General features: G+C 40.2%; 1 protein-coding gene across 1 annotated transcript in view; it reads left to right on the forward strand.

Annotated features, from left to right (window-relative positions):
• The first annotated feature begins 3,197 nt into the window (after positions 1–3,197).
• The window catches only part of LAMC1 (laminin subunit gamma 1), a 148,446-nt gene continuing 127,020 nt past the window's right edge, over positions 3,198–24,623 (forward strand). The window contains exon 1 of the mRNA XM_036753929.1: positions 3,198–3,749. Coding sequence (XP_036609824.1) covers positions 3,356–3,749 — 394 coding nt within the window. The 5' untranslated portion in view covers positions 3,198–3,355. The remainder of the gene's footprint in view (positions 3,750–24,623) is intronic.

Raw genomic sequence — 24,623 nt, forward strand, 5'->3', positions numbered from 1 at the left:
TTCAACAGAAAATATCATACAAATGTTAGTTATTACTATTATGCTGGGCGCCCTCTAAAGATTTTGTGGATTTAGTATCTGAGTGGGGCCTTGAAAGACATGTAAGACCAGCTTTTCCCAATGGGGTGGTGAAGCTTTTATAGAAAAGGGTGCTATCATGAAATCTGTGGCACTTTGCAATGTATTCTTGAAGAGTTATGTCTAGTTATTTCAAATATATCAGGGAACGCACCAATTGAGGGAAACATTGGGGATCCATTTATAAAACAACCCCCAAATTTATCTTTCTTTTTTGTCTTGAGTTTGTTTAAAGGATTTTCGAGCTCTTCAGTGGATCCCTGAAGCTCTGAACTAGCAGTCAGTCAACAAGCATTTATTTAGTGCCCATCTTGTGCTTAAAGCATGCTAAGGTTCCCTGGCACAAGTGGATTTAGATCAGAGGTTCTTAAATCTTTTTTTGTGTCATGCACTTTGGCAGTTGGGTGAAGCCAATGGACTCCTTAGAACAATGTGTTTTTTAGATGCATAAAACATGTAGTGTTACAAAAGAAACCAATTATACTGAAATAGCTATCAAAATATTAACAAAAATTATTTCCTAAGTCCCCCCATTAAGAATCATTGATTAATCTGATTTTGTGATATAAAGGATATCTACAGAGAGGGTTATAATTGCATGGTACTGAACATACTGGAGACTCTAAGGCCTGAGCAGATGGTTCAATGGGGTAAGCAAGCAGGTGGCATTTTTTTTGTGTGTGAAATTGATGAAACTTTTCAGATACTAAATTTAAGTGAGCATATAGTTCTAAATCTGGTTCTCTTTTTTCAATCTCCAAATCATACTTTTGTCTCCATCCATCACACAGAAGTCAATGGAAAGGCACCAAAGAGGAACTACAAAGAATCCGACATCAAAGAATTGTATGGCAGAATGAGAAGATGGACTACTCTTATGGCAAGAGAGGGAAGGGATGCTTTACGTGGGAGGCTAGTGTGATCCATTTGGTACCTTGCCCTCTGGAGGTAAAGAGAAAGTGATTAAGGCCTCCAGCATGCTGAGACCCCTTCTGTGGAAGTTTTGGGAGAACATGGAGGAGACTCACATAAGATAGACTTTGATCCACATGTTGAAGGGAACTCCCAAGTCTACGAGATCCTTTTAAGTATTTCCATACCTTCAAGGGGCAAAGAAAATTCAGTCTAGAAACATAAGAATTCAGTGTTGCCATCCATAGGTGAAAACCTTATTTTTTGATGTGATTCAGGTAAGGAACTACCAAAGCAAATGAATACTTTTTTTTTTTTTACAGTAACTGTTACTTTGTATAATATTTACCTATTTCAAACTCCTCCCCTCATAGGAACATAGAATTATTCACACAAATCAGTATATATTTTATTTCGTGTATGTGTGTGTGTGTGTGTAAAATAAAAAAAACTTTTGCTGCTTGGTCTAGATTTCCAGGAAAGATCTGAGTTGCTGAGGATCAATGAGACTACATTAGAGGGCTATATACTTTAAGAGCTATATAAACATCACATTATTTTCAAAAAGTTTAAAGAAAGGTACACTTATATTTTGGGCTCTTCCCTTTTCCTTGCAACATCAGCATTGGAAAAGAGCCCAAGTTCTGGTCTGGGACTAGAACTCATGGTCTTCTGGCACTGAGTCCATGAACTGAGTCATTCTGGCATTGAGAATATTTTATGACTCAGCAAGCCTACAGAGGAGGATGTCAGAATCTAGATAATTTCGAGTCTTTTAAAGGCAAGATAGAGAACACAAACAGTGGAATAATTTTGCAGTTGGTTTGGTGTACCCTGGGGAAAAATGTTAATTCCATTCCCAGCCTTTTCACTTCCTTCCTAGCCACTGGTAAAATGACTGAAATTACACTTTAACTCCGGGACAGGAAATCACTGCTCAAAATGCATTTGGGATGCAGCTGTAAGGCCCTGTCTCTGGGAAAACGCTTCTGCTCCTCGGACGTCCCCCTCCTCCGAAAGACTGTGGGAATGGTGACCCACCCCTCCACCCCCAGATTTGGCTGGAATAGTCCCGAGTGGGGGGGGGGGGAGGCTGCAGCTGTGGGGTAGTGACACCTCCCGCCCCAATTCGGCCAGGACAGTCCTAGGTGGGCGGAAGAAGGCCAGTGACAACATTCCCCCTCCACATTTGGCTGGAACAGTCACAGGAGCAAAGGCTGGAGGTGACCCCTCCATCCCCCTCAGATTTGGCGGGGGCAGTCCCAAGTGGGTGGGAGGTTGGTGACAACCCCCTCCCTCCAATTTAACTGGAACTAGCCTGGGTGGAGGAGGGAGGAGAGGGGTGGTGGTGACACCCGCCCCCCCCCCATTTGGCTGGGGGAGTCCCAGTTGGGCAGAGGTGGGAGGATGGGGGCGCCGGGGGGGGGACACGAAAAAGTTGCTAGACCCTCAACACCGAGCGGAATGAACAATCCATCATCCCACCTCCTGTTCAGCCAGGACATCACTCCAGCCGGAGGACCGAGACCCCCCACTCCCACCCCCACCCCATTTAGAGAATTCCGGTCGCTGAAACCGCCAAGGGTTCCCGGGACCCACAGTCCCCTCTCCACCACCGCCTGCCCCGCCTGCCCCGCCCGCCCCCTATCTCGCCGCTACTCCCTCTTCCCAACTTTCCTTTCCCTCCCAGCATGCCCCGCGAGGACCGACCCTCCCATCCCCCCCACCGCGTCCCTCCGCCTCTCCCCGCTCCCCCCTCTTCTCTCCTCCACTCCACCCTACCCCGCCGACCCTAACTGCCCCTCCTCCTCTTCTCACGCTCGCACCCTTCCCCCCGCCCCACCCCCCCTCCGCCCGGATCGCGCGCGCGCACTTCGGGGCGCGAGACGCTCCCGATCCCTTCCCCCTCCCCCGACGCGGTGGCCGCGGCCGGGCCGTCCATGGCGCGCGGAGGGTGCAGGAGGAGCCCGAGGGCCGCCGCCGGCCCCTGCTGAAGGGCTGTCGGGCGACCTTTTCCGCCCGCTCCCTCTCCGCCGAGCATCTTTGTCGGTGCTCTCCGGGGGCGCGCGCGCGGGTACGCGCGAGGAAGTCCAGGGCCGGCGGCGGGCGGGGGTGTAGGCTAGGGTGTGGGACGGCCGTCCCTGCCCCGGGGGCGGGGGGGAGAGGGGAGGGGGAGGGAGGAGGAGGAGGAGGGGGGCGGCGGCGGCGGCCCGAGGAGGGGGTGGCTAGAGCCAGCAGCGGAGCTCCCGGAGAGGCAGGCGTGCCGGACGCAGCTCTCCCAGCGCCAGCCTCCGCCGCCGCCTCGCTCGCCTCGCCCGCCTCGCCCGACCTCGCGCTCCCCCTGGACCGAGCCGCGCGGAGCACGATGCGCGGGAGCCCGCCGAGGCCCCTGGCCGCGCTGGTCCCGCTGCTGGCGGCCGCGTTGCTGGCGGGCTGGGCTGCGGCGGCCATGGACGAGTGCGCGGACGAGGGAGGACGGCCGCAGCGCTGCATGCCCGAGTTCGTCAACGCCGCCTTCAACGTGACCGTGGTGGCCACCAACACGTGCGGCGCCCCGCCCGAGGAGTACTGCGTGCAGACCGGGGTGACCGGGGTCACCAAGTCGTGTCACCTGTGCGACGCCGGGCAGCCCCACCTGGCGCACGGGGCCGCCTACCTGACCGACTACAACAACCAGGCCGACACCACCTGGTGGCAGAGCCAGACCATGCTGGCCGGGGTGCAGTACCCCAGCACCATCAACCTCACCCTGCACCTGGGTAAGCCCGAAGCGCGCCCCCCGACCCCCTGCGGGCGCCTCCCTCCCGAGATCTGCAGCCCGGCTTACACCCAGTGGCGCATCCCCGTATCCTCTATCCCAGACCTGGGGATCCCTTCACCTCCCTGACTTTGTAGCCCAGAAATGGGAGGGGGGGGGTCTTGCTGCCTCTTTCTCCGCAGAGACACTAAAGGGTCTTGATGGGGGGAAGAGGGGGAGGAGTAAGTACCTTTTTCCTGCCCCATCCTCCCATGTATGTGCTTTGTTGAAACACAAATTTGCTTTAAAAGTTATTGTCCCTTTATGCCTTTGAGCCTTAATTAAGGACCACAAAACCGCTTCAATGCTAATCCTCCTACGGGGAAGACAAAAGGTCTGTACCCACCACAATTGGTCAAACAGTTTTCCGATGTGTGTAAACGAGGAGTCCCCCATGCTTTGATGCCAAGGGAATGTAGAAACGTTTAAATAATCTTTTGGAGACCAGGAAAGGGAAGGATGGAAATCATTCTTCTTACTGCAAGGGGGAAAAGGTTGGGAAAGTTTGATCTGCCGATCTATCCAAAATAGTCTTAATCTTTTAAATATTTCTTTAAACTTGTAAAAGATGTAAGCAAAACTGTAATCAGTAACAGTAGCTAAAAGCGTACGAGCTAGTTACAAGTATCTAGATTCGTAGAATTAGAAGCCCCTTAGGATCGGAGATCTGGTTGCATCATAGCCACCGCTTAATGAAATTCCAGAGAGCATACACTCCCCTGACCTACTCCTTTGCTGTTATTCCTAGGCTGCCTAATCTATAAAGCTGATATTCATAGAGGTAATATTTCAAAATGGCAGTTTGGTAGGGGAATGCAACTTTTGCCCCTGGATTGTTCTCTTCCTTTCTTTCATCAAATTCGTATTTACTTTGGTACACTTGACTTTCCTGAGTACCAAGAGTCTAAGAGAAAGTATCTGGAATACAGGAAGTGCTACCTTTTTTTTTTTTTTAATACAACTAAAAAGTTGTAATTAACAGGGCAGTTTTGTGAGGTGAATAGGATTCAACACTTTTGAAATAAATCGTTTTGGTCTTGAGTTCTCAGGAAATCAAAATTTCTTCTGATAAAAATAATATTCACAGTAAAAAGAAAAAATCTGAGGCAGCTCTGATTTCAGAGATAGGGTAAGAACGTTAAAAAATGTACCAGAAGCGCTCAAAGCTATGGATATGTAACTTAGAACAGGTGCTTTTTGAGTAGTCTAGGGAAGGACTCTTCTAATTGTGCTTTATAATATTATTGTTGGTTAGTTTTTCCCCCCGTGGCATACTTGACCTAAGTACAAAAACAAGTTCTGTATTTTTTTTAATTGTCATTTTTCTTATTAAATTTTAGCTTAAGGAAATTCTAGGATTGTTTTCAGTAACAAAAATAAGTCTCAGCTTGTCCATTTCTAAATTGGGAAATGTATTGTCCTCTTATGGAAACGACCAAATTTAGGAAGTACCCAGTTGGAAAGTCTTTTTGAATTAGAATATTTTGCTGACGTGAAAATGAGCCTATGTACATTTGTAGATTTGGGTTTTCTGTGTTGGAATTTATATAGACTAAGGTTCTTCATTCAGACAGAACTTTAGTTATTCTATGTTGATTGTTTAATTACCTATTGGTTATATAGGGTTGGATAGAGAAGTTATTCAACTATTAAATTACTACTTGGAGTTTGATCATCAGTTGGTTAACATTTCAGATTGTTAGTATAACATTATATGCTTATTTAACTTTTAATATACTTGGTATACTTGTGAACAAGACACAGATTTTTCATTTTTTGAGGGTGTCACAAAAGTCTTAGTGCAGTTTTAAATGCTGTTAAATGTAGTCTTTGTATGAATGAATTTAAGACATTAATTGCTTAATTATTTTATTTGTAAATTTTTATCCAATAAATGTTTTGTCTCCCTGTTCAGAATTATTGTTGTAGTGATTGATTTGTGAAAACGTGAACATCTATGGTTGAGTAAGTTCTGAAAAAAAATTATTAGCCATCTTGGAAACGAAACTTACTGTATTCTTGAATATTTTTATAGCTTTAAAAGTCAGAGAATTTTAGAATTTAGGATGTAAGAGATAGTCTTCAGGATAAGACTGTAAAGAGCACTGGACAAAGGGTCAAAAAACCTGCAATCAGGATTAGACTGTATATTCTGACTCCTGGACCCCACTCTTCCTTCAATACTCCTTGCTTTTCCTGAGGAAAATTTTTTAAAAGTTTGGGGTGTGAGGGTTTGTTAGTGGGGTAAAAAGGAGAAAATTGTTGTGTTTTAGTTACTAAGCATCTACTATGTGTCCTCAGTACAGTGCTTGAAGGCACATAGTAGGTGATTAATGTTTATTGACTGAGAGACTGACCAAAAGAGTTTTATTCTCATGTGGATATTAATTATTAGGTATTGTATTTTAAAATCAATTGAATAGAATTTTCATTGAAAGTAGGGATTCTAATTTTGCCTTTTTTGAGACTCCTTTGGAAATTAAAAAAGTAAAATAGGAAATTGCAAATCAAATGCACACTAGATTTTATTAAATTGATGAAGAGTAGAGCTTCAGATGCCAGCTTACATGCTGATTTTAAGAGCATCTGATAATGCCTTATTAATTCAGGTTATGTGACTATTTGTGCAGTTAATAAATTTTCCATGCTTTCAGACAAATGTGCTCTGTTTTTGAGAGCATACAAATCTGCTAGATCCTGAAAACTATTTTTCTAGTGTTCCAGCTGAGACAAGTATTAAACATTGAGTGAACGATTCTGAAGTGAGCAAAATCAGATTCATGATGGCCACTGATTACAAAGCTTATTTGAACTGGTTGTCTTGGTGTCTTTTTTTCTTAGAATGATATGACATTTCCCAAAGGAAAGCGAGTCCAAATTATGTTATTGTCACATTTATCACCACCTGTTGTAGGAAAGCCAGGAAATCAACAGTTGATTCTGCAGGAGCCTATCTTAAATGCCATATACAGTAATCCATAGTGCTGTGTATTGTTGGATATAATTAGCTACCATTGCTGTGGGAGCCAACACTGCACTTTTTTAACTGCTGGATGTTATAGCTCTCAGCCAAGCACTGTTCTTTCAAAGAAGAATTCCTTTTTTAAAAAATTTACCTTCTATCTATAAAAAAAGTATCATCTCTTTTTTTTAAGTGAAAATTTTACCCATATCTGAAAGGTAGTTGATAGATTATATTGCTGGAGGTTTTTCTATTGTAAAATAACCCCATTTGTTAATATAATAATCCTGGATGAAAATTTGGGATAAGGGGCCATGATCTTTGAGGGAGTTCTAAAAATAATTAAAAATCAGGCTCCCTTTTAAAGATGAAACTTTTGAGAGGTGGTGGTACAGTATAGAACTGATACCTTGAAGATTAGGAAAAAGCCTTAAAGTTAACATTCAAACTAGATTGAAATGGTTTTTTAAATACATATTAAACATAGTGATGGGAATGAGGCATTTTAAGCTACATATGAATATTTCTTTATGAGTTTAAATTAGGATGATTGACATATAGCAATGGTTTATTCTGTGTTTGGTTCAAAAAATGTTTAATTGTTGAAGAAATAGTAATTTTTTCAAGAAAACCTTTGGAGGGTTGGTTCAATCTAGGTTTCAGAATGACTTGCTGAGCCCTTCAGTGACATCACTGTGGTATTTGTAGAGCCCTGAGGGAAACTCTATTTTAGTTAGTCTCACAAAGGCTTGATTTACATTTTGCAGGTTTCAACCTGAGTAGTTAAAGAGATCAACTTCTTCAATGGCAACCAGTTCAGTGTAGTTATATAAAGTTGTTTTAAGACCCCTTTTCTTTGAGTCATCAGTTTTTATTAAATCTCATTTTTCTAAGTCAGGGAGGCATGGCGGGGGGTGGGGGGGGGAGTGTATAGAGCCAAACATTTGATCTCTGATGGGGTTTCATATAGCGCCCCCTCACTGCCAGATAGCTGCTTCATTCAACATTGAACTGTTTGAAGTCTCTTTACATGTGTCTTCAGCATCTTTGCGTGATACTAAATTGTTTGTCATGGGCCCCTGTCCTTGGGGAGTTTACAGATTTAAAAGTTAGAATCTGTTACCTCCCTTTAACTTCTTGTAGTAGCCATTTTCCAAACAACACTCAGTAAAATGATAATCCTATTTTTTTTTAACATCATAGTGGAATTTTTGTCCCAGTCTAATTAAAAGACTGTAGTGCAGACCTTTGGACAAAGTTCAGGTTGCTGTTCTAAAGTTTCTATGTGATTTCTTGTTTATCATTTTGAATTAAATGCTTTGTTATTAGCATCATCATGTTTCACTTAGATTTTTCTGAGATTCAGCCTACTCTCATGGCTAGTCTTAAATATGGGTTGTAGTTATTCAAATTAGTCATAATTAGTAAAGCTTTTCTTTCTGAAAAAAATCATACATGTTAACATTAGAATTTTTATATCCTTCTTTTGCACATCACCCTTAAATCTTAATATAATGTTTGAGACTGTTTTTCCTTAAAAATGGACATTAGAGAATTTTATTTTTATAGTTCATTTGTATGTTTGATTCTTGAAATAGGCAATTAGCTTTTTATACAGTAAATGGCACGGCTTTTATTTTGGGTTACGGGCAGGATTTGAGAGAAGACTGTGGTGTTAACTTGCTTTTTCAAATTTCATCATAGGTAATAAGTCTTAAGGTTCAACAAAAAGTACTTCAAATTTTATAGTGCTTAAACAAGTGAGTAATTTACACAGGATGCTCCCTGATTCATTAGACGAATCTTTCCTTTAAGACTCACTGTATTTAGCTGTGTCTAATGGACACTCTGGAACCTCCTAATTTTAGTTTTAGGGGAAAAGTGCCAAAGCTAAGAGATCTGTTTTCACTTTTAAAAAATTCTCTAGATAAGATTAAAGAAGATTTACCTTCTTTGATTTTACCTGTGACCTTGGACAAAGCAAGGAAGCTCTCCTTATGTTAAAGAATTGGGCTAGATGACCTCTAAGGGCCCTTCTTACTCTAATTCTATGAGCATCTCTTGAAGTAACTCTTTCCAAGTGCAAAATTAAGTGATTTTCATGTTACTCTTGTTACTTTGCCTCTCTTGTTTGCACTAACATGCAAAATCTTCATCTTTGCTGAGATGGAAGGGACCGAAGAGATGTAGTTTAATCCAAGAGCACCGGCTCTGTAGTCAGAGGCCTTGAGTTCAGATCCCTATTCCGATGGTCATGCCGTGTGTGTGTGTGTGTGTGTGTGTGTGTGTGTGTGTGTGTGTGTGTGTGTGCTGGCCCAGGCTTTCTCATTTGTAACATGAGAGGGTGGAGTAGGTGGCCTTTGAGGCTCCTTCCTCATCTAGATCCATTAACTTAGATTCTGACTCTGGTCAAGTTCAGTGTTCTTTCACTGCCTCCTGTTCTTTCCTCTCTATTATCCTTGTAGATGATAAAATTAGATGTTTGCTCATTTTGGGCTAAATTTGACAGCTGCTAAATTAGTAGAGGTGACCAGAGAAATCATTTATAGGAATGTCTCTGAATTCTTTTAGTGTTGTACCAGACAGTAGTGTGACACTAACTACATCTGCTTTTCTTTCAGTAGGATCTGCCATGGAGCCAGCCTAAAATAACCAGGAACACAGTCACCCGCGTGTTGCAAGTTACATATTCAGGAAACAAAATAAAAAGATGGTCTTTTTCTTAGAGGAGCTCCAATATCTCTTTGGGTAGGAGGAGGCAATGGTGTATCAGTAAGGCAATAATCACAGTGTAGATAATAATTGTCAAAACGCCTATGTCGTTCTGTATCGCAAAGTATAGAAGGTAGAAGAAGTAAAGCATTTATTCAAAAGACACCAGAGGACCAGATCCTAAAAGCCATTTATCCAGTCTACACAGCAGTAAGACATTCAATACACAATATCACAACATGGAGCCTCACCATCCCAAAACCTCTCCGACCCCCTGCTGGGGTTTTCCCTAAAACAAACTCACAGTACAGCTAAGTCAGTCTGTTCAGCTCTATCATGAGAGTGGCCATTAGCAGCCATAACTGTTCTCTTCCTGCCGGGCTCCCCTTTCCCTTCCCCCCCTTCCCCCCTCCCCCATTTCAGGAAGTTCCTCCCACCACATGTGACTTAGGCTTACTGTGATGTAAGCAGGTCACATGGCCTATTAATGGGTGGGAAAGATCTTCAAATCCAAACTGCTACTACAGATGGCAAGGAAGGGAAATAAATCTGAAAACTTTACATTTTTTTCTTTTAAAGCTTTAAGGAGGCTTCCTTGTTTCTAAGTTTATATTTTTCCCATCTCTTCATTTCTTCTCCCTAAATGGACAACATCTATAGCAGTGGTTTCACACTCAAATAGAAATGGAGACCCCCAAACTGTACAGAAAATCCAGTCACAAAATGACTTAGAAAACCACATATTAGAATTATCTATGTTTTATTGTATTTTTATTCATTTTGTTAAATATATTCCAATTATATTTTAATCTTGTTTGGACTGTACTTAGGAATATTGTGGGCATTGTGCTTGATAGCACTGCTCTTGTTGTATGAGAGCTTTGAATCCAAGTTAGTAAAACTCATTCTTTGTCATTTGAAAGGAGATGAAAGAATGAATCTGTAATCTACTTGAGTCATTTGCTGGTTGCAATGGTGGCAAGGCATCTTTCATGTGATGCTGTCTGTCATCAACTTGACTTTCCATAGTAGGGTCAATGGAGATTATCTTTTTCCTGCATTAATCTTCCCAGAGATAAATTTTAACTGATTTTCTCCTTAAATGGTTCTGGTCTTGCAGAAAACTATTTGGTAAATGTTCTATGTATTAACAATGCTTTTCTTTTGTGTAGCATGGATAAATTGATCTTTACTTGGTATCATGTCCAGGCACTTAAGCAACTTTTTGATTTGGGGGCTGGAGGAAGGGAAAGCTTGAAAAGTGAAAAGTAGTAGTTCTGGAAAGGCAGAAGAAAGGAATGTTGAAATAAACAAGTCAGCTATTTACTCATTGTTTACTCTGTGAAAATGTTGTCTAAGCTTACTGCCTCTACTTCTACTTTTCTCTTTGCAATCTGGCTTTTGACCTCATTACTAAAACTGCTCTTTCCAAAGTTACCAGTGATCGTTTAGTTGCCGAATCTGGTTCTCTCTTCTTAGTCCTACTTCTTTTTGACCTTTCTCCTGTATTTGGCATCTTGGCTACCCTCTTCTCTGTATACTATTTCTCTGCGTTTTCATGACAGTTTTCCTTCCTATCTCACCTTCCACCTGTCTTACTGTTGCTTCTCAGTGCACCTACTTTTCTGGCTCATTATCCATAGTATGCTGGGTAACTGTGGGTGTTCCCCAAGAGACTGTACTTGGCCTCTTCTCTTTATATACTCTTTCTTAGTATCATCATCATCAGCTCTCAGGGTTTTAACTATCTCAGTCTCTCCTAAGAGCTTCAGTGTCACCAACTGCTTATTCATCTTTTTAAATTTGATATTCAGTGGACATCTTAAACACGATGTGTCTAAAGCCAAACCTCATTATCTTTCCCCCTCCCATCTTCAAACATTCCATGTGTCTGTTGAAGGCATCACCATTCTCCCACTGTCTCAGGTTCCTAATCTTGGCATTATCCTTTACTCTACTCTTCCTCACTCCACATACACAGTCACTTGTCAAGTCTTGCCATTTCTGCCTTCAGAACATCGAATGACACCTCTCCACTCACACAACTACTGCTTTAGTTCAGTACTTATTAGCTCTTGCTCAGGTTATTGCAGCAGTTTCCTAATTGGTCTGTCTGCCTCAAGTGTCTCTCCTCTTCTGTCCATCCTATGCATTGTGGCCAAAGTAATTTTCCTTAAGTGCAAATTTGACCAAGTGACTCCCTGCTCAGCCAATTCTAGCGGCTTTCTGTTGTCTCTAAAATAAAATAAAAACTCTTTTGTTGGTTACCTTTTACAACCTTGCCGCAGCCTACCTTTCCAGCTTCATTGGACAATACTTCATTTCTTGCATGCGGCATTTGAGTCTAATATCAGTTCATCACATATGACACTCCCATCTCTTGTCTCTCTGCCTTTGTTCTAGCCATCTCTCATGCTTAGAATGTGCTCCCTCCTCCATCTCTCATGCTTAGAATGTGCTCCCTCCTTCAGTCCACCTCATAGAGTCTTTTTTTTTTGAGGGGGGAAGGCAGGGCAATTGGGGTGAAGTGACTTGCCCAAGGTCACACAGATAGAGTCCCTTTAAGATGGAGTTCAGGTACCATCTTATGCATGAGGCCTTCATTTCCTAACTTTCCTCCCTCTTTCCAGCTGCTTGTGCCCTCCCTCCCAAACTACCTTGTATTTAACTACTTTGTATGTATATATATTTATTAACTTTATGCTTTGTTTTGTATTTTTATATGTACTTGTCTCCCTCATTATAAGGTAAGTTCATTATGAGTTAGTATTTTTTTCTTTGAACTTGCACAATGCTTGGCAATGTACATTGAGTACAGTACATTGAGAGTTTGCTTTTAGAAATCTCTTACCCCTTTTTTGATTTTTCTCTGTGGTATTGTATCTGAAGAGGGAACCTGGGATTCACAGTTAGCCATCGTTCAAAGAGACCTTGAAGATCATCTAGTCCAGCCCTTTCCTTTTACTGATGAGGAAACAGATTTAAAGAATTTAAGTGATTTGCCCAACGTCCTTTGGCAAGTTAATGATAGGGTTCCTGCTCCAAAATTAGGTCTCCTGCTGTTCCAGCAGTCTAGTGTTTCTTTCCATTACACTGTGCTCTCTTCTCTAGCTCCCTATCTACTGACTATTGTAGTGGCAAAAGACTAGAAATTAAGGAGACAGAATCACCTGGGGAAAGCCTAAACAAACTACTGCAAACAACTACTGTTGGGAAGGTATCTGGAGAAAATTTGTGGAAAAACATCCAGGTAAGCAGCAGCGTATTGGTGAGGGATAGAGTGTGTAGTGGTTTGCCTGAGCTTGCTACGTGGGAAGTATACTGAGAGTGCAGCTGCTTTTTGTATTTTTGCCTTACTTTAAGCAGGTAATGGCTTTGGTTGATAACTGTGGTTTGAAGTGGTGAAATAACAGGTTTCTCTGTGGTTTTGGTGCACATTCGAGGAATTCTTTAAGACTGTTTCTGTTTGGTATGTGTTCTGGTCAAAATTGTGGCTTTTGTACAACTTGTCATTTAACTCTGTGGTGAAATTCTCTCAAACTGACTATGAAAGATGCTTTCCAGACTCTTGTTTTGCTCGTCAGTCAATCAACAAACATTTATTAGCAGGTACTATGACCTGGAGATATAAAGACAAAAATGAAACAATACTTGCCCTCAAGATGATTACAATCTCTTGAGGGGGACACAACGTGTCATAAATATGTGCAAAATAAAATGTAATTTTTTGGGGAGAAGACTCTAGCAGCTAGGGAATTAAAACAGACTTAATGTAGAAATGAGTTTTAAAGGAAACATGGGGATTCTTTTATTCTGAATTTAACCAATGCTAAATAAGTCGAGCATTTCCACGTCTCCCATATTTTCCCCAATTTTCCCTCTCACCTCCATCGAAAGGAAAATAAAACCTCATATGCAATATGTATAGTCAAATAAAAAAAATCCCTTTATTGATCGTGTCTTGAGAATGTATGCATCCTTCTACACCTTGAGTTCGTTACTTCTCTGTCAAGAGGTGGGTAGCCAGTTTCTTTATTGGTCCGTTGGAATGATGTTGGTTATGGGTTGATTAGTTTTATGTCTTTCAAGGTGGTTTTTATTTACAATGTTACTGTATATATTGTTCTCTAGTTTCTGCTCAATACTCTTCGTATCAGTTCATACAAATCTTTCCAGGTTTGTCTGAAATGGTTCCTTTCGTTAATGTTTTATAGCGCAATAATATTGCATTACATTCACATAACATAATTTGTTTAGGCTTTCCCCAGTTGATCCTTTCTCCTTAATTCCCAGTCCTTTGCCACTACAAAAAAGGCAGCTTTAAATATTTTTGTATATTTAAATGATATAGGAGGTTCTAAGAGTGCACACATGAGGGAGAAATGCACTCTAGTCATTCTGCAGCATTCTTCTTTCCCACTAATTTAGTAATCTTGTCCAGAAAGAGGTTTTGAGGTTAAAAACTGCTTTCCTTTATAGATATTAACCATTTCTTTAATGACCTTTTCTAGGATTTTCCTAAGCGTTGAATCCATGGTCACTCATAGGCCCTTAGTTTGCAGACATTGTTTTCTTACCTTAGCTAAGCTAGCCTGCAAATATATTCAGAAACAGAACTTAGCTAAGGAAGAAACTGAGGCAGAGAGAGAAGTTAAGTGACTTGTCCAGGATTATACACTTGCTCAGTGTCCAAGGTCATATTTGAACTCAGGTCCTTCCTGATTCTAAGTCCAGCTCTCTCACTGCTGCATTGCCTAGCTGCCTCAAAACACAAACAGGAAAATACAAAAGTAAACTATTCCAGTGAGAAGGAAGAATGGTATTTGTCTAAAAAGACCAATGTAAACAAACAGGGAACTCATCAACCAATTCGGATTTTTTTTAAAAGAAATGTCCAGAGGATGGAAGCAAGACCAGATAACAGAGCTTCCACATACCAAGCAGAAACAGTCTTAAAGAATTCCCTGAATGTGTTCTGGTCAAAATTGTGGCTTTTATACAACTTGTCATTTAACTCTGCTGAAAGCCTAAACATTTTTTCTCTCAAACTGACTGCAAAAGATGCTTTCCAGACTCTTGTTTTGTTTGTCAGTCAATCAACAAACATTTATTAGCAGGTACTATGACTTGGAGATATAGAGACAAAAATGAAACAGTACTTGCCCTCAAGATGATTACAGTCTTTTGGGGGGAGGTTTCTTCAGCTGCAAAATGGGGATAATAATAGACTTGGCAACTGTTTGGGAAGTGAAGAGTTGAGTCTGACATGGGGATTACAGGCTTGGGTGATTTGAAGGATAGTGGTGTCCTCAATAGAAGTAAGGTTTAGAAGAGGATTGGATTTGAGAAGGAAGAGAGTAAGTTCAGCTTTTGAATATATTGAATTTGAGATGCTTCAGATATCCTTTGCAAAGTCCCTTGTACTTTGAAATGTCCAATAGATATTTGGTGATATGTGACTGGCATTAAGAAAAGGGACTATGGCTGGCTCTATAGATCTGGGAGTCATTTGCATGGGGATAGGGGAATCAATGAGGTCCCTCAAGGAGAATATCTAGAACAAAGGGGTAGATGCCCAGCCCAAAGTGTTGGTGGCACACCCAGATTTGGGGCTATAACATGTATGATGATCCCACAAAGGAGACTGAGGAGGAAGGACCAAAAGAGAGCAGTGTCACAAAAACCCAGAAACAATAGTGTTTTGTAAGGGCATTGTTGTTAGTAGCATTAAGTGCTTCATAGATGTCAAGATATCAGATATAACAATTAAGAGATCCGTGGCAACTTTTGAAAGAGTAGTTTGATTTGATTCAGTGTTGGACATGAGATTTCAAAGGATGGAAAAATGAAGTGAGAGGAAATGGAGATAAATGTAGATTTTTTTTTCCAGGAACTTTGGCTGTGAAAGGGAAGAGCTTAGATACAGGATGATAACTCGAGGAGATGATACTGTGTAATGAGCTAAGCATTGGCTGTTCTTATACATTTTTAGGGGCAGCCATTCTTTCATTGTTGTGAATTTTTACTCCAATGGCTTTTTGTTTTCCAATTTAGCTTTGTTAAACTTTGTTTTGTGTCCAACAAGATGCTTTTAGTATTCTCTCCTACCCCACATTACATGTTCTCTGTCTTTTTGGCTTGTGATGATAAAAATGGTGGACAAAAGCCTTTGGTTAGTTAGTCAGCTGCTGTAGAAAGTGCTTCACTCAAGAATTTATGTACGTAGCTCTATGGACAGAACTTCTATAGTATGTGCTGTTGAGGATAGAAAAGAAGTTGAAACTTCATCTCTTATCCTGCAGGAGCTTACAGTTTATTTGAGGAGGTAAATATTCCCTTCATGAACATGGGCAACCCTCTTTTTTTTTTAATGTTTTTTTCATATTTTAGTTTTCAGCATTGATTTCCATAAGATTTTGAGTTACAAATTTTCTCCCCATTTCTACCCTCCCCCCTACTCCAAGATGGCATATGTTCTGATTGCCCTGTTCCCCAGTCAGCCTTTCCTTCTGTCACCCCACTTCCCCCCCATCCCCTTACTTTCTTGTAGGGCAGGATAGATTTCTGTATCGCATTCCCTATATATCTTATTTCTCAGTTGCATGTAAAAACAACTTTTTTTTTTTGAACATCTGCTTTTAAAACTTTGAGTTCCAAATTCTCTCCCTTCTTCCTTCCCCACCCACCCTTCTTAAGAAGGCAAGCAATTCAACATAGGCTACACATGTATCATTAGGCAAAACACTTCCACAATAATCGTTGTGAAAGACTATATGTCCTCCATCCTGTCCTGTCCCCCTTTATTCACTTTTCTCTCTTGACCCTGTCCCTTTTCAAAAGTATTTGCTTTTGATTACCTCCTCCCCATTCTATCATCCCCCCTTTTTTATCCTCTTTCCCGTGCTTTCCTGTGGGGTAAGATACCCGATTGAATGTGTATGTTATTTTCTCTTCAAGTCAAATCTGATGAGAGCAAGATTCACTCTTCCTCCCTGCCCCCTCTTCCCTTCCAACAGAACTGCTTTTTCTTGCCACTTTTATGTGAGATAATTTACCCCATTCTATCTCTCTCTTTTTTCCTCTCTCATCCCTTAATTTGATTTTTTTTAGATATCATCCCTTCATATTCGAGTCACCCTGTGCTCTCTATCTATCTATCTATCTATATATATATATACACATACACACATATACATATATATGTATATTGCCTTCAGCTAGCCTAATAATGAGGTCTTATGAATTATATGCATCATCTTTCCATGTAGGAATGTAAAAAAACAGTTCCACTTAAGTAAGTCCCTTATGATTTCTCTTTCTTGTTTACCTTTTCATGCTTCTCTTGATTCTTGTGTTTGAAAGTCAAATTTTCTATTCAGCTCTGGTCTTTTCACTGAGAAAGCTTGAAAGTCCTCTATTTTATTGAAAGTCCATATTTTGCCTTGGAGCATGATACTCAGTTTTGCTGGGTAGGTGATTCTTGGTTTTAATCCTAGCTCCATTGACCTCCGGAATATCATATTCCAAGCCCTTGTATCCTTTGATGTAGAAGCTGCTAGATCTTGTGTTATCCTGATTGTGTTTCCACAATACTCAAATTGTTTCTTTCTGGCTGCTTGCAGTATTTTCTCCTTGATCTGGGAGTTCTGGAATTTCGTGACAGTATTCCTAGGAGTTTTCTTTTTGGGATCTTTTTCAAGACGTAATTGGTGGATTCTTTCAATTTCTGTTTTACCCTCTGGTTTTAGAATATCAGGGCAGTTTTCCTTGATAATTTCTTGAAAGATGATATCTAGGCTCTTTTTTTGATCATGGCTTTCAGGTAGCCCAATAATTTTTAAATTATCTCTCCTGGATCTATTCTCCAGGTCACTGGTTTTTCCAATGAGATATTTCACATTGTCTTCCATTTTTTCATTCTTTTGGTTCTCTTTTATAATTTCTTGATTTCTTGTAAAGTCACTAGCTTCCCCTTGCTCCAGTCTAATTTTTAAGGTGGTATTTTCTTCAGTGGTCTTTTGGACCTCCTTTTCCATTTGGCTAATTCTGCCTTTCAAGGCATTCTTTTCCTCATTGGCTTTTTGGATTTCTTTTGCCATTTGAGTTTGTGTTAGTCTATTCTTTAAGGTGTTATTTTCTTCAGTATTTTTTTGGGTCTCCTTTAGCCAGTCATTGACTTGTTTTTAGTGGTTTTCTTGCATCACTCTGATTTTTGTTTCCAATTTTTCCTCTACTTCTCTTGCTTTTCCATCCTTTTTGAGCTCTTTCATGGGCTGAGCCCTATTCATATTTTTCTTGGAGGCTTTTGATGTAGGCTCTTTGACTTTGTTGACTTCTTTTGACTGTATGTTTTGATCTTCTTTGTCACCAAAAAAAGATTCAATAGTCTGCTTCCTTTTTTTGCTGCCTGTTCATGTTCCCAGCCAACTACTTGACCTTTGAGCTTTTTGTCAGGGTATGACTGCTTGTACAGTAGAGAGTACTTTGTCCCAAGCTTTAGGGGATGTGCTGCTGTTTTCAGAGCTACTTCTACATGGCAAGCTCTTCCACAGCAGCGCTCCTCCTCCTCCAAGAACCGCCAACTAGAACCTGAACCCAGATCCAAGGAGGGCACAGCAAGAGTACCTGCCTCTTCGCCAGCAGAGTGCTCCTTGCACTCCTGCTCCCATCTGCCGCTTGATTCCTTTCACCATGTGAGCCAGGGACTCAGGAAGCAGCCACAGCTGGAGCTCTGAAAGCAGCCACAGTAGCTTCCTGCTGCTGCCATCCCCACCGCCGCGTCACCTCTGCCACCCCCAGACCTGGGCCTGGACCGTTCTCACCCCCATCCACCAGTTTTCCCACTAACCTGCTCCGTTGTCTTTGGCATTTGTGGGTTGAGAAGTCTGGTAACTGTCACAGCTCGAAGATTCAGGCCCTCAGGCCTGCTCTGTGTGACTCCTGGTCTGGTTGGTCCTGGTGCGGTCCACGCTGGTCTCTGCTCCGCTCCACTCCCAGCACCATGGATAGACCCTTCCCATCTACCATCCAGTCTGTCCTGGGCTGGAGACCTGCCTCCCTCTGCTATTTTGTGGGTTCTGCAGCTCTAGAATTTGTTAAGAGTCATTTTTTACAGGTGTTTGGAGGGATTTGGGGGAGAGCTTAAGCAAGTCCCTGCTTTCTAGCTGCCATCTTGGCTCTGCCCCCCATGGGCAACCCTCTTAACCCATCATCAGTTTACTGGAATGGGGCTAGATTGAGATCCTTTTCAATTCTCAGTTTCTTATGAAGGGTGAGCTTGTGTATGTGTTGGAGAGGAGAAGCTATGTTTCAACAATCCAGCTAGCAGCTTCTGTGGGGGTGTAAGATCCACCAACAGCCAGCACCCAGAAAGCTGCCAGCATGCTGCAAAAGCACAGGTTCTTTTGATGTGATTAACCAAGGAAAGCTACGTTAAGGAGTTGACAAGCTTACTTTAATTCAGCATACAGACAGCATTCACCTAGTTCAGGGGGAAAAGCCAGCACGCTGAACTTCAGAGCAAATTACAAACATCAACAGACAGACCAAATACAGATTCATAGCTACCAACATCTAGGTTCAGCCTGTAGGTAAGAGCTCCAAAGAAAAGAAGGCCAGGCCCTGGTTTTATATCTTTCTCAGACATTCGACTCACCCACGTGACCTAAAATCGTTACAAAGAGGGGACTTAAACACACGTGGTCTAAGAGCCTCTGATGTCCCAAACCTATCACTCAAACTCATTTGTGTTTACTAGGCCCTCCCCTGAGTTAGCCCTACCTTGGGCTCCACCTTAGTTACCAATCCACACCCATATAGGTTTTACACCTAATAGGGGTTTGGGCCTGGGGCTTAGCACCTAGTAAGGCTCAATGAAATACACTGAATTACTCAAAGGAAACAAACCAAACCCCTTCAAGGGCACTTGTTGAACTAAGTGCTAAGGAGCCCATTTTGCTTACCAATACAAGCTATTGATGGAGAGTCTTTGAATGCTAGGATAAGCAGTTTATTCGATTGGATTTTAAGAGGAAAACATCAAAACAGAAACAAAACACCCCTTTCTCAGTCAGAATTTGCCTATGTGGTTTGTTTTTTTTTTTCCTTAAAGGAAAAATGGCCAAAATTGTGAAAGTCTTGTTGGTTGTTAGAGGGTGTAGGGGGTGGTGGTGAAAGACATTTTTTTTTCATGTTTAACTTTTCCTCTTTTAGTTAGAATACTACTTAACATCTGGTTCTGAAACTTTGATGCCATGACTTGAGGTAACTCAACAACATGGTTGGATAGAAAAAACTTAAAGCAGTTAATTTTTTTTTAAAGGAATTTCCAAGGAACTCATTGAATTGTAGATTAAAGCCTTGGGATTTGTCAATGTATGTTGATAGGTAAAAGTGTTACTGTAACCCATTTCCTGAAGGGTAGTAAATGCTTTAATTTTATCCAAGGAAATGCTACCTTATCTCCTACCTTATCCAAGACTCCTTCCTGACTGTGAGAATTGCTGAATCTAGTTCAGTTTCTAATTTTTATCTGACATCTCTAAAGATAAAACTGCCTTACTACTGCCCCAGGTTCTATTTAGTTCCCCCTTTGTTGCAAGTTAATTCTAATTCTTAACATGGTTTCACGCAGTTTGATGCTACTTTGCTAACTGGGGTGGGGGTAGGAGGCAAGAAAGAAAAGGAGAGGGAAGCAACAAATAAATAAATAAAATGTATACCACTAGGATCACCAAAGACTTGTTCTGGCACTGGCCTTCTACTTCTAGTTTTTCCCTGTTTCTTCTTTTCAGACTAAAAATCATGAAAAATAGTGGTAGTTTTGTTGTGTATATAAAAGACAACAGAGAAGGTCTCAGACCCAGCTAATGTTCAGCCACATGGTGTGTATTTTTGAAAACATTAGCTCTGCTCTTTGACAAAAAGTTCATAGTTCCCATTTGCTAAAATTTAATTATTTGTTTTCTCTTCCTTCTCTTCCACCTTGTCCTTCTAGTGTGTAAATGTATACCTCTTTCCTTAGCTCTTCTAAAACTAGGAAACAATACTCAAGGACTCTAATTTTTTTTTCTTATACCATTTTCCTATCTGCTCTCCCCCCGCCCCCTCCCCTGTCCTCCTGTCCTGCCCAGCTTCTTTTCAACAGAACTTTACAAGGCCTGAGTCAACTTACTGTGAGACCAGCAGTATATGAGTCACTGGTCTTCTGCTTTTAAACAGACAAGCTATATGCTTGTTATACATACATTTGTGATATGTGCTACCACTTTCTTACTTTCTGATGATTTTGTTTTTCTTTAGAATTCATGGGCTCATTTTTCTTCATTTTGTTGGAGGAGGACAGTAGGGATGACCCTTTACACACAGTTGCTAAAGGAGTGCTGAACACTGGGTAACTGCATAAAAAGCTTGTGTCTGAAACACTTGTTATGTAAGACTATATGTATTTTCTTAGTCCTTTTCCTTGGGCTTTCTCAAAAGAGAACAAAGGAGTTCTAACTGTGTCCTAGAAAAAGAGGCTCACAGTTTTTGAAAAGGGAGACTTAATGACAATTGAGTAATTTTTATTATGCTTACAATTAGATGTATGTGCTTATACATATGGCTAGGTGAGGAAGGAAGCATCCTGCTTAGAAATACAGCTAAAGTATATAAATTACTTGGAAATTTTTGATGCTTTTACCTAGGACTGTTAAGAGTCAGTGACTCTAAGGATAGTAATTTGATTTTAAAAAATAATCTCATCTCATTAGGATTCTGTTTTTCCTCAATTAAATGTTTTTTCAGTGCCTAAGGTTCCACTGTGTTTAGGGGCTGTCTGAATAATAGATATTTGTTTAGTGTTTTAAGGTGTACAGATCAGTGTACATAAATTCTCATTTGGTCCTCACAATGCTCCTGTAAGGTCATCATACCCATTTAGGGAACCTGAGACTCAGAGGATCTCAAAGTCTTGGTGGGGAGACATAAGACAAGTTCACAAGTTTAAGTTCATAGAGGAGGTACAGAGTTTGGTGAATAATTCAGAAGATCACTTCTGATTTGGGGAAGATGGCCCCAGAGATGGACACTCAAGGAAGGGAAGAGTTTCAGTAGGTAGAGATTTGTTGTTGAGAAGTTGGAGTTGGTGGAGGGAGCTTATTCCAGGTATGGAGTATAAATGGGCCACCTGCAGGAAAAAATATGAAAGAATAGCAGGTAATGCAGTTGGGGTAGAAGATAGGGTGCATGCGTGAAAAGAGGTGGCATATGAGATATTTCCCTTTTTTTTGCTTTCTTACTGATAGTTCAAGGGCTGGAGCATCACACTTGAAGTCAGAAGACCTGAGTTCAAATGCTGTTTCAGACACTGCTAGCTGTGTAACTCTGGGAAAATTAACTTTTTTTCAGCCTCAGTTTTCTCATCTGTAAAATAGGGATAATAATAGCATCAAACTCACAGGGTTGTTATGAGGACAAAATAAGATGACATATGTAAAATGCATTGCAAACTAAAAGCACTATATACTTACTCATGTATGACCATGTACTATTTGAAACTATTTGCAGTTAATTATCAAATATTTAGACTCTCCCCCCCCCATTTTGTGGGAAATTATAAAGATTATGTGTGTACTTTATAGCTTTCATGAAGATTTTTCAAGTTTATCCTCATTAGACTTAGTTTTAATGTCTATAGCCTGCAAGTTATTTTTTTAAAAATAGGATTTGAGTTCAAATGAGATTTAAAGAGATCTTAGTTATTTTTAAGGGACATTGCTTTAATTTTTGTATTTGTTCATTAATTTTCCCAGGGTTGGCTGCTCTTTTCCAAGTGGTACCTAGTTTCTCCAGTCCCATAATCACAGTGACTTTTCCATTTGTTTTTGGCTATGAGTTTAGGGAAAAAGTTGAATGTAAAAGAAAGTGGCTTGTTTTATTTATTTTGATTTTGTGACAGCCTTGCCACAGAAAAAGGTCACATTCTATGGAGATAAGTTTCTGGAAAAGTATCCCGGTGGATGGTTTAGATTTTAACAGAAAATCTCGTTAAGATCCAGTTCATGTGGTAGGAAATACTATTGTAACATATGTATTTTCCTTTGCAACAAAATATTAAAGCATTTATGGACATCTGCAAAACAGCTGTAATGAACTTTGTTTACTCAGGATTGCTTTAGTAACTCAAGATGGTTTATTTACAGCTTTTACAGAATTTAACATACAAATCCAAGAAATGAGCTAGTATTGGGGCTCCTGGTAAGTTCTGGCTTATTTCAGTTGTATGAACATTGGTAAGGAATATAGTTTTAGTTCTGAATTTGTTCATTTAAGAAGAACATCTGTTCTCTGCTGGCTTGTGATGCTAATGATGAGTGGTTCTAGGTGGTTCTATATGTCACCAAATGGGACTAATTATGGATATTAATATAATTTCTAGATGTTTGGAGAACACAGAATGGTTTTCAGTGGTGCATGTGTGTATATCTGTGTATGTATCTCTGTTTTCCTGTTTCTGTACTCAAGGCCCTTTGGGGGAAATCTATTTGAGCTGGAAAATAAAATATTTATCATTTTAAAAAATAAAGGCATTTGAGTTGACATTGATATTGCTGTGGGAGAAGGGGGAGACAACTTTCAGTTCCCAGAGGAAATTGTTGGGAAGGTAGAATGTTTTTTCTGGAATGACTAGGAGCAGACAGGTCATTCAACAGATCAAATAATTTTAGATTATTAAATGTGCCATTAATACTGTTTATTAGCAGCCTTTAAACTATGCCTGACTAAATAGACCTTGTCTTTGAAATTCACAGTAATGCCTAGATCCCTGCTGACACACATCTGTTTTTGTTCGTTCACTATTGTGTGTTCAATGACTTGGTCACTTCCTTAGCTCTCTTTTATGGGGAAACAGCTCATGGCATTTAGGACTTCGAACACCCAAGTATGGGGTTAGTTGAACAGGAAGTCTCAGGGAAGCGCAAGGTAAGCTTGCCAGAGGAACAAATGATAGTAAAAGAAAGGCTGTGTATTAGTGTTACAACTCAAACTTGGGAGGGATGTAGCGTGGTGGGTTTTTGTTTTTGTGTTTGGTTCTGGACATTCAAAATTTGCGAAGAGTCTGGGTCATTTGTACATCAGTAGTGGAAATCACTGCATGTTTTTTTTTCTTTTTTTTTGTTTTAAAAAGGTATTAGCTATAATTTTATAACAATACAATATAATCTTAAAAATAAAAAGATTGTAAAACATAGATATTTATAAATTAGAAAAATAACCATAATAGTAAATTAATGTGTTGAGTGGGCTTGTTTTTTGGTGCAGTTTCTCAAAACCCAGTGTCTGACACTGCTGTTTGGAATTTTTGCACTACTTAGAAGTTTTCTTTTACTGATTTTTATTTCCACCTTTCCATTGAACAAATTTTTAAAAAAGGAAAAAGAAAGCTCTCACTATATGCATGTATAGTCCAGCAAAATGAATTCCCACATTGGCTTTGTCCCAAATGTGTATGTGTCTTTCTGCACTTGAAGTTTCATCATCTGCCTGGCAAGTGATGAGTAGTATGTTTTATCTTCATTCTTTTCGATTCCTGGTTTATCATTGAGTTGATCCAAGTTATAAAGTCTTGCAAAGAGGTTTTTTCTTCATAATGTTATCATTGTATATATTCTGTTAGTTTTGCTCATTTCGTACTATATCTCTTCATAGAGATATTCTCAGTTTTTTCTTAAACTGTTCCACTTATTCATTTCTTATGACAGTAATATTTTATTACTTTCATATACCACATTTTTTTAGCTGTTCCTCAGTAGGAGGATATCATTTTAATTTTTCCTCTTTATAAAATTTTTTTCTGGGAGTAGAGGTCTGGTGGAGTTAAACCTGGGTGATTAGTTTCCAAATTAATCCACAAAAGCACATTTAATCTGTAGCCATACCATACTTAATATAGAAGAAAAAAAATAAGAGAATGCATTCCATGGTTTTGGATGTGAGTGTGTGTGCATATACACGTGTGTTTACATACGTATATAAAACTACTTTGTGGATGAGGATTAGCCCTCTGAAGAAACAATAGCAACCTGTATTTAACATCATATTCCAGAACCTATTCAGGCACTACAAATAAGAGGACTCCTTTAGGAAGAGGCTTTTTATAATGGATTCTGCTGCAGGGTT

Source organism: Trichosurus vulpecula, chromosome 4, assembly GCF_011100635.1.
Source record: "Trichosurus vulpecula isolate mTriVul1 chromosome 4, mTriVul1.pri, whole genome shotgun sequence".
NCBI classification, from domain to species: Eukaryota; Metazoa; Chordata; class Mammalia; order Diprotodontia; family Phalangeridae; genus Trichosurus; species Trichosurus vulpecula.